Below are 15,990 nucleotides of genomic sequence, written 5' to 3'. Positions count from 1 at the left end.
CTGTGGGGTGGCTGTTTAAGGTACTTGTGGTGCTTTCACCCGAGAGGAGACAGTACCTAATGATGAAGCTCTTGCTGAATAGGCGGGCTTATATTCTCATGGGCTGCATCAGCCAAGTACCTATGGCTGTAATAACCTACAAATCGGAGCTATTCAACCTGGGATGAGTGTTACAATCAATTATCGTAGCTTTCAGTAGAGTGACTGTTCCTCTTCTTGTCAGACTTAGCCTCTTACCTGCCTTGTTGAGTCATGTCTTGATGTGTGAGGATTATTTCCAGTCATAGCTAGAGCAGAATGCTAGTTTGTATAAAGCCATCTGTGGGTTGAACATCTCAGTTAATGAGAAATCTGCTGTGTGGGATTGGATTACCACCTGGATTAGATTTCTAATGCAATAAATTTCCAGGCATCCTCTTTCAGTATTTTCACGACACTTCAGTCTATATTATGGTGGAAATTGGATTAAAAGGACAAAGCGTGAAGTCATTTGCTGAAGCAAACAGGGTGTTAGTGCCAAATTTTGTATAAAAGGATGCTGCTGAAAGGACTGCATGTGTCTCTTCTAATCCAAAGAGAATCCTCTGCCTCTGAATTTAAGGACTTCATTTCCAAATACAATGCACAAGGGGTACATAAACCCCTGTTAAACAGTTCATTTTGTACATTCATCTCTTGTTTGTTTATGGTACTTAAAATGTTGTTTTCAGCCTGGAACAATCGCATTCATGTGGAAATCACTTTGTAAATTTAAATACTGTATTAGTGACAGTTCTGTTCAGAGAAAGTATTTTATCATGTTGGACAGTATCAGTAGCCATCTTCCTGTAATTAAAGTTTTAAATATATTAAAGAAAATTCTGCCTTTTATTTTTCTCAATGAAATAAAGATTTTCAAGAGAAAAAATTGGTTATATGTAGAGACAATGCTGACCATGTCTGAAAATGTGATGTTGCTAGGACAAATGAGTGATTGCTGTTCTTGGATGAAAGGAATATTGTGTGTGACAGTTCCACTGTCCACTGAATGGACAGTAAAGTTTGAATTCTAGGCACAAGACAGGACATAAATGATACTATTTAAAAATCCAAAATCAGAAGATAAATATCCAAAAGTTTCTATACCCAAAGATGTAATTCTTGAACACAGTCTTAACAATTATCTTCAAATGATGCAAGATGGCCTAAACGTGAAAGTACATTCATATAAAAAAACTTTACCTAACTCCAGATGACCGCTGCAGTTTTCACAGAGAGAAGATGGACCACCACTTAAAATCCATTAGGATGTGGTCTTCCTTGGAGAGCAGGTGCTTCTTCTTCTGAGAAAAAGGAATAGACACATCAATTTCATTTGATCCCTCTGGATGATGTACTAGCACTGACTTGGTAGTTACTTCCTTATTACATTATATTTTAAAAATTGACTCCATTCTTTATTCATCATTCCAAACCAGACATCTTTTTTTATGCATTGCTTTCTGATTGCTCTCAAAGCATCTTTCCAATTAAATAATTTCCTGACAAAAAGCAAGTTTATATCAAGTAAAACTGTTTTTCATATATTTTATAGGTTGCTGCATATTATACAATGTCATGTATCATAAAATTCCTGCTATTAATGGTTGTTTACCTTTTCTAGAGACAAAAAATACGCATCAGAACTTAAAACCAGACAATTTCTTGCCATAACTACACTCATTTTATGTCTTCTTTTCTGGCTTCAGAAAGAATGGGTGATGTTCTGTGCTAGAAAAGTTAATGCTTTTAAAGTCTTCTGTACTTTCTGAATGTAATAACAATGACAGCACTTAGCACTTATATAAATCTTTTCATGCATAGAACTCCCATCCTGACATTGAAAGTATTACTATTCACATTTTACAGATACGTTCTTTAATGTAGCAGTGAGTTCAATCTCCACACCCTCCAGGCCAAATAAGCATTATAGTAGGGGTACAAATGTCAGAGATTTTAGCTGAGAAATTCCTCATCTCAGTCTCAGACCTTGCTTTACTATTGGCACATTCATTAGCTTTATGTTGGTTTCTGTTAGTGACTCTCCTTTAGATTAGAAAACCTGTTAAGTACCACTTCTCCATTTCTTCCTCTTCTTCAATGACATGTTCCAGAAATCCAGAGGTTTCCTCAGCTTTTCCTACACAGGGAGTTGTCCCCTTGACCTCAGCTCAGTTTCCCCTGCAGAAGGACACATCTACAGACTGACTCAAGCCTTAGTATTGTTCTGATAAAATATCTGCAATAACTGTCTGATTTTTTCTGTCTGTCCTGTACAATCAGTTTATTTGTTTTATTAAACAAAAAAAATCTGTTTGAAGCAGTTTTATTGGCTACATTTTTGCATTTAATGGCTACATTTTGATGATAGCCACTTTTTAATCTTTCTTCATTTATTAGGCATACCAAAATGTGATTAATGTGCATGGCCATTCTCCTGACCCCCTTAGCTTCTCTGATGTTTTACTTCTTGTTCTTCTCTTCTTTCATTTTTTTTCATAGCTGATTTTAGACTCTACATGATCAAACTCCCCAGATGTGTTTATATAGCCTGTGGTATGATACGACTTGGCCAGATTTGGATTATTTATTAATATAATAGATAAATAAATATTATATCTATGTATTTATCAATTTGAACAGCAAATCTTCGAAGGACCTAGAGGCCTTTCTGTATCTAGGTCTTAAAAAGCATCATTTGGTGGACTTTTCAGTGGACAGGGGAAGCAACAGCTAACAAAATTTTTCATTATTTGGTCTTTTGAAAACTTATCTCCTGAAAGGTTTCCTTAAGTGCAAATGAATTGAAAATACCTAAGTCCAATTCAAGTAACAAGTAACTAATGCTAATAACTTTCAGTGACATTAAGGAGAGCACTGACAGACAAAGAGAAACATCAATTAATGCAGGAAAAGTATGATTTGTTGTCTGCCAAAATAGATGGCATTTGCTGTATTTTCTTCACAGTCTTATATATCGTTAATAATCGTATTTAAAAATTACTTTGGCAGAAGTAGTAGTAAAGTTATCTTTTTTTCTAAATTTAAGTGCTGATTTAAATGGGAGTGCTACAAGCTTCTGTGGTTCTGGATGTGTTGGTTGTCTAACTTACATGTAGAGGAGAGGAAGCAGCAAAATGGGTTGTCTCAAATACTAAGTGGTATTTGCCAAGGAAGAACATGAACCTGTTTTTTCTACATAACCTTTTTTTATATACTACCCGTTCAGTTTTGTGAGTGAAGGAAACATGGCCAGTTTATCTTAAATCATCAGTAAACAGAAAATAATGAAAGAGCTACTGTCTGTTAGTTCTTAGAATCATGATATCCAATTCCTGGAGCTCCTGTATATGCAGAAAAAGAAAAGCCAATGAATAAAACCAAATAGATTGCAACTAAGTAAAATGAATGAAGATAGAAGGTTTTGCTTGATGTTATTAGGTAACACAGACAGATACAAAAGCAGCTGTTGAGCAAGAGCAGAGAGCAGCAAGTACCAAACATCATCGTGGGGCCGTAGCTGACCCATCCTAAGGTGACGGACAGAAACTCTGTAGAGGCAGTTGAGTGGCAGCACTAGGATTTCGGGAGAACATAGCCCTCTGAAAATAGCCTCAATTTCCTCTTAAATACCCATAATGAAAATGCCCTGCTTGATTCAGGGGCTGTTTAAACTTGGTGTCCATTCCAGAGAAGCGTTGTTCTACAGTGTAGCTCATACGTAGCCCCAGTCAATGGTACTGCTCAGTTCAGTAATCAGATGAGCTGAATGTAACAATGCATGTATACATGTTTGCAAGTTGTGGCTCCTTAATGGTACAGAATATTATGGTGAAGAGTATTATGTCTTGGAAGCACTGTGGTATAATGTAATGGGAGACAAAAAGCCTTCTGAGGCATAGAGTTTAGTGAGCTTCAAAAGGAGTTTCAATGAATGATATTGAGTGACTTCAGAGTGTTAAGGAAAAAGTACATAAACAACAATTTATAATGTAAGCTCTGTAATGAGCTCTTCTAGCATAAATATGCAAAACACTAATTAGTTATAGCCAAATTTCCCTAGCCTTGGGAATCTTTTAGAATATAGCTTTTCAGTAATTCAATCACATCAAAGTATTTTTTCTCCCACTCTTCTAAGAAAGCTGTGTGTGATTTGTTGGAGAGTAGGCAGAGATAGGAAGCAAGCTGTTGACAAACCAAAAGATGACTTTGATGAGGTTTAGTGAAACAGTGACTTACAAATTTATCAGAAAGAAATGCACAATGAACGTTTAAGAAGCCCTGTTTGCAGTGACTACCATTATTGAGATGAGGTCTGTCAATTAATTTGATTCTAATTTTCCAAAAGGCAAGTAATTTTTTTTTTTTTTTCCCACAAAGGGTATAAATATTGTTAGATACAAGGTTTTGGAAGGATTTCAGAGTATGTTTGAGGGCAGATGCTGATTACACAGGGCACGCTTTTTGGAAAGTTATTTTTGATGATATTTGAAACATTAAATGGTTGGACATCACATTATTTGCAGTTGAAAGAATTTAATCTGATTCTGACTTCAGAAAACTACAGTGAAGCAACCTTCCTATCATGACAAATTACCAAAACATCCTCAGTATACCCACTGAATTAAATGACATTTGGCTTTAGATCCTTGCTTGGAAATGCAAAGAGGAATGGAGTTCGAAGAGATCTACTGTTAAATCTGATACGTTGTTTTTTTTTCTTTTTTTTTTTTTAATTTAGAAGCTGATCAGCCTGAAATTATTAAAACCTTGGTATACTAAATGTTACAATTTTGATTCCATATTGGCTACATGTTAATTACCAATACACCCTTGGTGCTTCAAAGGCAACTGATTTAATCTATTGTATGAAACAGGATTGTTCAGGCATCATTATAGGGTCAGAACATGATCCTTCAAAAGAGCAATAAAGTCAAAATACAGAAACAAATCTACAACACTTCCTCTGCCATCAAACCAACTGAAGTCCAGCCTTTAAAGCCATGGATTTCTTGTCTTCTTAGGTTTCAAGTCCCTAGCCAAATGGATGAAGGGAATCATTCTGATTATATAGTCAAATTAAAAGTATGTTTCTACAGCTTGGAAAGCAATGATTTTGACTTCTGTGTAGGTCTGCAATGCTTGTGTTAATTCAGATTAAATGAATGATAACAGTAGGGAAAGAGTAGATCTTCCATCAGAGATGGAAGGGACTGCTAATACAACACTATGGATCTGGTCCTAGCCTAAAATGCTCTTTTGGGGATTTTATTTAATTGATGTTGTTGAATTAATTGAAATGTTTGCTTAGTTATGGTTGTCGGATTCTGAATTTAAATATCATTATGTGTTTTGGGGGACCTGCTGAAAGGAATTTTGGGGGGGTTTGGTGGGTTTTTTAAAGCAAAAGTATTTTTATTCTCTAATTTCTTCAGCAGTAGTACAGATTCTATTTGCTCTCACAGTCTATCCTTCATCTACTTCTCCAGCTTCATTCATTTCTATCTGTTTTGTTGGCAACTTTATGGATTGTGACTAAATATAGGAGTTCAGCATTACAGCAAATATAAAGTCATTTCTACAACATTTTCTTATATCACATTTTGGAAAATAAGTGACAAAATAAAGGCCTTTGCTGTTGTTCAGACTCCTACGTCATCATATTAACGCCATTGAAAGTTCCAGCTTTTATGCCTTGAGCCTGAACAGAATTTCATGGCTGTGCTCAGGTGAAATGTTCTGATGAAATAAGAAGAAAAAAGCTTTCTGAATTCTCACATTATAGCAATATTTTCATGAATTCTAAAATTATTAAATTTATAATACTACAGTAGGCTTTTTCCAATTAAATGTGCATTTTCTTTTGTCATAAGAAAGGGAAAAACTTTAGTTATGCTTTTTAGAGTAATTTAATTAAGCATTTCCTGTAAGTTCATTTCAGTATCTATCATGGCTCACTAAAGTTGAAATTCTATATAGAATGGTAGATTAATTGCCCTTTGTCTTCAATGAAATAAGAAGCCTAAATATGCAGAGTCATGAAATTTGTGTTCCTCAATTGCTTATTCAATGCTTTGGAAACCTGAATCAAGAAATACAGAAGAAGAGGGCCAAAGGTTGTTAAATGTAGCGAGTAACACAGATTTTGAACTTTACTTAATGAACCGAATGTTTATTACTATGAAATAAATCCACCATTTAAAGAATTATGGTGGAAATGTAAAACATTAAAACTGTAATTAATTTTGGTCAGAAGCATGCAATGCACTCATTTTTCCTAAAACATTTCCATTAGGGTCCATATTTTCTCTGTTATTGAGATGAATTTATTCCTTTCATATGGTAGTGCTGTCTTTTTCTGTCGTAAACATGTCCTTCAGTGATGTTTACAGTGAAGTCTTTCAGCTGCCTTCAACTTTGGGCAGCATGTCTTGCTAGTAGCTTACAGATGCATTTTTCTATAACTCAGTTGTGCCTACTTTTCCATTTAATGTTGTTAATCATTTCTGAAGCAAAGAATATTCAGACTTCTTGATAAAGGGCTATAGATATTAGATATTAGATATAGATTAATACATTATATGCAGATTATATTTCACAAACTTATTTGAGAAAGCAGTTAAAGCCTGAAAAAATCTTCAGCTGTCATTTAGTACCTACCAAGATACATGTATCTTGGTAACGTAACAATTGAGCACTTAAAAATTAAACTTTTTCTTCTTGGTTTGTTTTGTTTTTTTCATGAAATAGTACTAAGAAATAGATCTATTAATTCCTTACTGTTGGCCTGAGCACCTTTTGTTCTCCTGTATTGTAAAAAGAAGCCATTTTATTTCCTAGTATAAAGAAAACAAACATGAATAAGATTTGCTTCTTAAAATTTTGTAAATGTATAGTGTAAATATGGTGAAAGTATAACCATAAATGTTTAAAATTATCTTCATTATAATATGCTTTTCTAGGCTATGAAATATTATTCTGTAGTAGTATTACGAGAATATATAAAGTGGAACTTTCTGTTTTAAATTTACAAATCATAAAAATAATTATTATGTTGCTGCATAAGTAGAAAATGCTATTTAGTTTCCATATATGTGTTTATATATGCACAGATGTAATTATTATAACTGAAGGACAAATTTGCGTTAAAAATAATCTTTTTCAGGGCCATTTCAGATTTGAAAACTAGAGTGCCCTCTCACACTGGAGTGGAAATTAAGAAGGCTTGTCCCATATGGGCGCAGTACAATCCCGTTAAAGCTGCTTTTCATCTCTTTCTTAGTTGATGTTTCAGGTTTGTGATATCTAAGCATTTATAGGTGCAGTCAAATGTTCATAAACCTGAACCTTTAGAGACTAAAATTCTTAAAGAGGAAACATTTTCCTCTACTTTCTTCAAGGAGAACCAGCTGAACTCATAAAACAATGGTTGGGTTTCAAGCACCACCTGCCCTGAAGAGGATCCCAACTGTAGTGGCAGTCAGCCAAAGGGACCACTCAGTGGAATGGTTTCCTCCTAAAAAGGAGAGGAACAGATGGAAGATTCGAAATCTGGCATGAAATTCCACTTCTGTACTAAGCGTTAAATGAAATTTGACTGTAAGGGCTCTTGCGATGGTACATTTATCTGTATAATCAGAATTAGAAACAAGGAAATAGAAAATACAGAACACTGACAAACATTTCAAAAAGACTTTGAAGTTCTTGTAGCAGTGCGAGTTAAAGGAAAGAGTTTGTGATAAACATGCAGCTGCTTAGAGCTTCTTAAAGAGGAGCTTTAGTGTAAAAGTAGTTCTGCTGGCCTTGCATTGCCACCTAGAGCTCGGCAGCACGTACTGCTCGGTAAGGAAACACTCCAGCCTTGCTCTTTTCACTGAACGAAGTGGGGTGGAGAGCTGCTTCCAGTTAATTGATGTCATGTTTGCTTACATTGTAATGGTTAGTCCCTTCATAGCCTCCATTTCATAGTGTCCCAGATCAGCAGAGATTGCGCTGCAGGGCTTTGGTGGGCTTTGACAGAAAGAATTAATGGCGATGCGCATTAAAAGGTACAACTGTCAGATATCCAGTGGTCCCAGAGGGGGCATTTTCTTGATGGCTGCTTTAGAATACTTCATGAAGCAAATGTCAAACTTGTCAAGGCTGTCACTATGAAAATGATCCATGTAGCAAGGGTCTCCTTTTCTTGGGAAACAAACAGCTGCCTTATCACTGCAGAGCTGTGGTGACAGAAAACTGTCATCTATCGCAAGAAATTTATATTTGCTTCTAATATCCATTGGTAAAGAACTGTTCCATTTGTACTCTGTATTTTTGCACCATTCGTCATTATAAGGGCTGTCAGTAATACATTCAAGAAGATAGCATAGGCTTTGGAATTAAAATAGGTTTTGAATTTTACTGCTGGATGCTTTCCTTTTGGGGATTTAACAGAGTGACTGTTCCCTGACACTCATTTTCCTCCAAATTTGGCCTGTGACTTTGGAAGCTAGACTTTCACCACATACACAAACAAAAGCTCTATTATTTAGTAAAATCCTTTTTTTTTCTGATATATTTTAAGAGTATTAAAAGTATTTTTACCTGCTTCCAACTTGTGTTTTCCTAGCTAGATTTTGGGAGGCAAGAGATGAAATGCCAGCTGGACATCCTTAATACCTTAGTCTGTTAGTCATATTACAGGTCTTTTGTGTTAAGATACTCTAGAAAGTAACGGGATCAGAATGTAGTCCTGAGTGCTTTTGAGATGGTATTTCTAGATTATATAATAACAGAGACAACCCTTTAGTCATTCCTCATTATAGCAGGGCATTTTTGTGTTTCACATACTTTCTTATTATTCAGATGATCCCTTACATCATTCTGTAATATATAGCTGTTTATTAAGTTTATTAAGGTTACAGTTGGCAAAATATGCAACATTCTAATGCAACTCTAGATATTACAGGTGGGCTGCAATGAACAGAACTGGGAATTGATGCATTTCCCAGCACAGTTAATTAATGAGTGATTTGTTCTATATGCAGAAGAGTGTCAGATTTCCTGTGGAGTTAAGAATTGTCAGAGTCTCTGTGATTTTCCAGATTTCATTTCATTAACTAATGGAGGAAAAATAAATTCTCAGACTTTTTGAAGGAAATTGGTTTGAGGGAGAAAAAAAGGGAAAGGAACACTCAAGCCCCTATTTCTAGGCTATTTTTTTTTTTCTTTTTTCATTCCAAAATTTGTCTACAGGGGAATATTCTGGAATAATTACTACAAAATTAACTTTCTCTGTTAGACCCGTTATTCTTTGGTCAGAGAATAGTGTGGTTGACCTTAAACATTCTTTCAAAGGGGATGAAATTATGTCACAGTCTTTCTCAACTGTCAGCTCAAAACTTTAGAAACAGAATCTTATAGTCAAGACTCTTACCTTTAGTTTTTGTCACCTAAAGATATATAAATATCGAAGCGTTCTCATTGACTTCAGTAAATCACAACACTTAATTATGTGGCAGATTTCAGGGTCTCAGTTCTAAATTCCTGACCCCATTCTGTTTCTGTGACCCTTAAATGCCCAGCTACCAAGTACAGACTAAGCAGTGGGAAGGAAGAGATGTCTGTAGGACATTTGAAAACACCTGTAGAGCACCCAAAGGACCCTTTAATCCAGTACCTTGTTTCCATCAGAGAAAAAGTGGGATGCCAGGGCAAAGGATGTAGGAGAGCTAATGTGGAAGCTCCATCTCTCCATCAGTGTCATCAGGATACAGATGAGGTGTCCAGTCACTGGTGGCTTAAGGAGCTCCTGAGCTGGCATTTCAGTTCAGAGCGTTGGGTTTAGCAGCACTTTGTAATGTTCTTTATACTTTTCTGTATCACTGTTGGTTTTGGAAATCCGTAATAATGTCAGTTCCAGATTAGTGAACTTTATTAATTTCAATATTAATCTTTTGGCTGTTAAGTGCACTTTTTCAGTAGAAGTAGTGGTACAGTCTTGAGGGATTCACTTCCCTTGGTTATTCTTACAAGTCACCAAATCTGTGCTGAGGCATCTTTTAGGTGAGTGTATTCACTATATTTGAGTCTATTCGCTATATTTGAGTCTATGGTTGTCTGTAGTCAGAAAAGATACTGAGATAAGTTTTATTTTTGGCATCCAAGGGCAGGAACTACTTTAAAAGTTGGACTTGTAACATCTGCTAGGAAAAGCTACTTTGATTTTAGGATTTTTAGAACAGAAAACACTAGATGTTGGAGTCTTAGGTGGCTGGAAGAAAAATAAATAATAATATAAAAAAGAGATGTGAGGTATTAATAAAAATAACATGAACTGAATTTCTGTGGACAGAAACCAGAATTCAGTATTTCATCTCTGTGTAGCTGCTGGTAATAGAAACTTTGAACACTGCCGTCATGGACTGGTTTTTAACAGATAACATGAAAATAAAAGGTTTTCATTTGCTATTAATCAGAATTAAAAGCACTATAATGATAATGATAGGTGGTAATTACTAAAACAAATATATTAAATATATTTAATCTGCAGCCTGTTTCGCATAATTTCTTGATAATTAGGCTATATAGGCTGTGTAGCTGAAAAGTCAAACATTATTAATGACATTAGAAACTCCAGCCATTTCAGTATTCTATGTGCAGGCATTGGGCTGCCTCTTGGGCTACTAAAAAAAAGGTAAAGCATTTCATAGATATCCTGCATTGTCAGCAAACTGAAATAATAGTGAGTCTTCACATCTTGTAGTATGGTTAATATGTGCTCTAAATTGCCAGTTCAGATCTTCCCCAAGCATACTGGCAGTGATAGAACATTCCTTATAATTTATAGAGGTTCATGTCCCAAATTTTTCTGACATTGTCATTCTGAGGCCTCTGCTGTCACTTCTTTTCTGGCAGAAAACTGCATGAGTGCCAAAACTGGTGGTTCATACTTTCCAGTGTTCCCCAAAAATCCTTTCTGCTATCTTGTTTGTGCTGGCACTGTTGTTCATGTGGCAGTGCACCGGCCTGGGAGCTGAGCTGGCTCAAGGCATTTCTGACAAAGGAAGAGTTTTCTCCCCTTGCTAATTCATTCTATAAGAAAGGTCAAACATCATTACTCTGAGCTTTGCACAGCAGTCACCTGTGTTCAGAGATACCAAACTCCAATTTCTGTTTCCAAATGAGGTGTGAGTTTCTGTTCTTGGAAAACAGAGATGGAGTAAAAGTGCTTGTAGAAAATTAAGATGTTCTATGTGGAGCATGGTTTAATGCAAGCTAGTCAGAAAGATTTTGTGCATAAAAATGCAAAAATAACAATACATTTAAAGAACAGTCAGGCATCTGGATGAATTGTGCGCTGGAATCTACCCATAAAAGTCCAATTTATGCTCTGCTGGTAGTTTTTACCTGTTTGAATGTTTTACTTGGTTGAAGCAACAGGAAATCAACAAAGGAAAGAGTATTAGTTCTGCAAAATACCCCAAGGTGGATGCTTTCATCTTGAGTATTCAACCCAAGCAAATCCTGGAGCTGCCATCACCAATAGCCATCGTTTCTGCATCTCAGAATATACTGATCACTGCAGCTGCTGCTGTAACCTAGGAAATCTGTCAGAGTGCAAGTATGACCTTTTGAGCACAGAATTAAAACATTTCAAATTTACACAAAGACAGAAGATTCTGTAAAAAAACCTCATTCACTAGACAAAAACTTTTTTGCCATTAAAAAACTCAGGAAGCCAATGTTCAGTATTGAGCCTAATGTGCCTTCACCCCCTTGCAGTCCTCAGTGACAGTATGGCCCCATTGTCTCTGAAATTTCTGCATGCTCCATCCATTAGGAGAAGCAGCCCTAAGCAATATGTGAAGAGTTCTGGGAAAAGAACAATAGTGTAGGGTTTATGTTCCTGTATGAGGGAGCACAAGTCAGGGCATCAGAATAATGTCAAGTTGTGTGCTAGGGAGGTGGATTAGTTGGTATTGAGGTCAGTTGGGATACAACTTCTGTAGGTAGAGACCTTCAGAAACTTGCAGATTTTCTGTTCTTTTATTAACATGTTCTTCATTAAATAACCTGGCTGTTTTTCTGTAGCAGCCAAAAGTTTCTGTGAGTGTTTTTTTATTCCACAGTATTCTTTTGTCACCTGTAAGCAGTAAGCTCAGTAACAGCTCACTCCTTTGTTTCCAATTCTGCCCTGTGCTTGTTTTCATTTGAAGTTTGACCTCTGTGACCTCTACTATACATTGCACTCTCTTTACTCACTGCCAGTATGCTTGGGGAAGATCTGATTCTACACTTCTGATTTCAATGAATCTGCAGTGTTTGGTTTCACACACATGCACAGACATGTTTTCTTACCTAAACGAAAAGAGCCACAGGGAGCACTACATGTTTTAAAGGTAATTGAAGAGATGACGGTCCAGAAATTTTAGCTTTTAGTGGTCAGTTATGTAAATATTTCTCAGTGCCTGTGCTGTCCCCAGAAGGGGGAGGATTCAGAGGCATAATGGCTTGGAGCATCTGCTACTTTAATAGAACAACTAGCTTTTCCATTTTATTATAGTTGGGCGTGACATATTACAAGATCAGATTTTTAAATGAGATTTTCTACTGCTGTTCTATTTTGTGCTGCCCATTTGTGCTTCCTATATATTTTCTGCCTCTAAATATTATAGTTATCCTTACAAAGCATGCTTTGATAGTGAAAGAAGGGCTAGGATACAAAAGGATAAAGTTATTTTCCTACAAGAATGAAAATGTTCTTTTAAATCAGGAAAATACATCTCAGGTTACTGGGTCCCACCTAAATGTCCCTGGTGTTTCCTTTCTCTCAACTGTTGGCTTGTAATGAGAAGGGTTACAGCAGCCAGAATGCTTCTTCATTCCAAAATGTCTGTTTATTTCTTTTTTGTGTTATTGCAATATGGAAGATTCTCTGTACATTGAATTAAAATGCAGATTGGAAAACTGGCCTTACTTTGAAATTGTGGTAAGGACTGTTCGTGATGTGATGGGTTGTAAGTTGCCTTATAAAACAGTTTTCTCACTCTTCCATAATTTTTACTTTGGAGGTCACGATTTTGTACTGGACACAAAATAGTATCCATTCCTATGGAAACAGGCATTATGATGTCACTTCATTTTTTCAGTGAGATCCAGAGGAACCCATAGTGAATTATGAGCCCAACTCTTGGAGCTGAAGCTGTAGAATATTGTAAGCATGCTGCTGCCTGACATGCTCATGTTTCCTATTTTAGACCTGACTGATCTTCAGATAACATATGGTGGTACAAGTAATTGGAAAATTGGCAGACCTGTCAAAAAAATATGCTAGATGGGACAAAAATACGATGCTGCAGCACATAAAGTGTCTCTGAAGTTAAATTTATTGTCTTTTATCAAATGGTGAAGTAAACGCATCTGGTCGCAAAAAAATGAAACATTTTTCAATGGCAGATGCTTTTCAAAAGTAATTTTTAGTACAATGATGGAATTTCTTGCATTCAAAAGTAATTTAGTGGAAACCTCTGGTCAAGAACAAAGTAAAGGTGTGTAATACTGTCTGCTGTAGGTGTTTGAATATCTTGTTATCCGTGTGTGATTTAATAATTTCTTTATGTAACCATCCAGTAAAATGGTCAGTAAAATATTTACTCATTAAATTATTCTTCCACTATAAATGTAGGCAATTAGACTTGTTTAAATTTCTTATCATTTTTATTTCAACTCTGGAGCAAAATCAATCACTTGAATAAATTACTTTTTTTTTGCTTATTTTTATGCTTATTGGTCAGGCAAAAGACTGTACAGAATTCCATACATCTACATAAGCAGAAAAAGTGTACTTCTTCAATAAGTTGATTAATGTTCAGGTTTTCATTTTCTTTTACAGGAAGATGAAAATGAAGCTGAAGCAGAAAATCCATCTCAGGAGCTGAATTTGGAACAGAAAAAATCAAAAAAATAGGAGGTTGCTGTCTTGTTTGAAATATTTGCAAGTTGTGTAACAGTGGTTATAGTTTCTCATTGTAAAATTAACAAAAAAGTTCTCAATAAAGTCATTGAAAATTAAATTCATGGTGCACTGGGGAATTAATTAAGTAGCTCCTGGTGATATTCTTGATTACATTAAAGCTGAATTATCAGAACTGAGTACCATACCAATAAAATTCTGAAAGCTTTTTGAACACGTTATGGAAAGCTGATGGGTTATTCATCACTTATAGCATTTACTAAGCAAATAGGGCAATTTTATGTTTTACTCTGCAAAGCAGTGTTATCCTTAAAGGATAGTTATAACTCAGACATATTTTGGTATTTCTGAGCAAGAGCTTTGATTCTTAAAAGTTAGGTAAATATGTTCTATTAAAGGAGTTCTGAAATTTCTTCTGATCAGTGATTAAAATAAATGTTTCTGAGGAGTAGGTAGAGGCAAGAATTTTTTTATATGTATGGTACGTTTTTAAAGTAATTAGTTTTACATTTGTATTGTGATTTTTAATTGGTTTCTTGTTGCATTATACTTTTCTTTATGTAAACCTTTTCCATCTTCATGTGATCATTGTCTTTTAATGAATGTCAAGCTTTTGTCTTGATTAGGCCATCCTACCCAGGTCTAATTCCCTCATGCCAATCTTTCCATTCTAACAAAATAAAATAACGTCTTTCTGTGTCATTAGACCTTCAAGTGAGTAATAAATATCTTAAAAGAACTTTTCTTCCTATAGTCCTAATTTTGTTTTCCAATTTACCTCTGCTTTTTAGTCTGTGCTGGTCAGTAAATGGGAAAGTACAAGAAACTCAGAGGTAGATTTACAGCCTGATAGTTTCACAGATTGCAATGAAGAAACAAAATTCTCACTGATTCTCTTTTAGGTTTAAAACAACACTCACTGAAGTCCCTTCAGTGAAGTTTATCTTGCTCTAGAGAAATTAAAGTACACTTCTTTTCCCACTCTTCTATACTTTTACTCTTTGCATTGAGTGTTAAATCAGATGGTAAATAGTATCCCTCCTCAATTTTATCCTCTCTGTGTAAATTACATTTTCAGATATTTTAAAAACAACATGCCTGTGCTTAAGCAATATATTTTATGAATTCTTTTCTGGTTCATGAGGTTCAAATGTGTCTAGCTCATGGACAAATTTCAATCACAATTACTCTACAGGAGTTCAATAACACTAGACCTCATTTTAACGAATGCAGCTATCATGTAAATTAACGGATAAAATAAATTCAGCATTGGTCCGTTTGGTGCAGATCAACCACTGTAGCCATCTCAGAGTGGAGGGGGAATATGATTTTCTCTTCACTGCAGTGGAAGAGACAGATTTAGGAAAGACAGAAGCAGAGTTTTACCATGCAGGACCTTAGGGACCATTCTCTGTGCAGCGATGTGAAGGATCACAGGGTAGGTGAAACAAATGGAATGCTTTTCATTTTTTCAGACTAACCCAGAAAACCATAGTTCTCAGAGCTTAGTTATCCACAAGGTCTGAGGAAGGGGCAGGATGTCCAGTGGAACAGGCTGAAAGACCTCTGAATTTTGAAGGACAGAACTAGCAATTTTTAAAAAAAAGGTAAGAGAATGAAGTTTTACGTAGGGCTTACACGAAGGAAATGTAATGTCAGGGGGAGCTACTGACTGGGATGAACTGGCCTGGACATGCCTTGGCCTTTCAGCCTGCACTTGATGCACTTGATGTTTGGGTTTATCCTGTCTGAAATTAACAGGTAGGGCCTCAGTTGTGCAAAATATTTATATCTTTATATAATCTTATTTCCTTTTAGTCCATGGCAGCACATTTGTACTTTTGCTGTGAGTCAAAGCTCTGTGACAGCCCAGGACTGTACAGGTGCATGAGAAGAGAGGAGTGTTTATTCGGTGTTCAAGTTTTGTATGAACATGCATCACTTGGCTCTGGAAAACCTAAGTGAGAAAAATAGTTCAGTCATTGAAAGATACCATTTGCTTCCATGTGATGCATAAC

The 15,990-nt window shown here is 35.7% G+C and overlaps 1 protein-coding gene across 3 annotated transcripts in view; it reads left to right on the top strand.

Annotated features, from left to right (window-relative positions):
• PHF14 (PHD finger protein 14) overlaps positions 1 to 14,711 on the top strand; it is a 164,521-nt gene extending 149,810 nt beyond the window's left edge. For 2 of the 3 annotated variants that reach the window (XM_039548156.1, XM_039548154.1), the window contains one exon: positions 13,892 to 14,711. In XM_039548156.1, the coding sequence (XP_039404090.1) occupies positions 13,892 to 13,966 (75 nt within the window). In that variant the 3' untranslated portion in view covers positions 13,967 to 14,711. The remainder of the gene's footprint in view (positions 1 to 13,891) is intronic. The other variant, XM_039548155.1, reaches the window with a different exon arrangement.
• The last annotated feature ends 1,279 nt before the right edge of the window (positions 14,712 to 15,990 follow it).

This window comes from Corvus cornix, chromosome 2, assembly GCF_000738735.6.
Source record: "Corvus cornix cornix isolate S_Up_H32 chromosome 2, ASM73873v5, whole genome shotgun sequence".
In the NCBI taxonomy this organism is placed as follows: domain Eukaryota; kingdom Metazoa; phylum Chordata; class Aves; order Passeriformes; family Corvidae; genus Corvus; species Corvus cornix.
The sequence above is the reverse complement of the archived record's forward strand: the minus strand, read 5'-3'. Positions and strand labels throughout refer to the sequence as shown.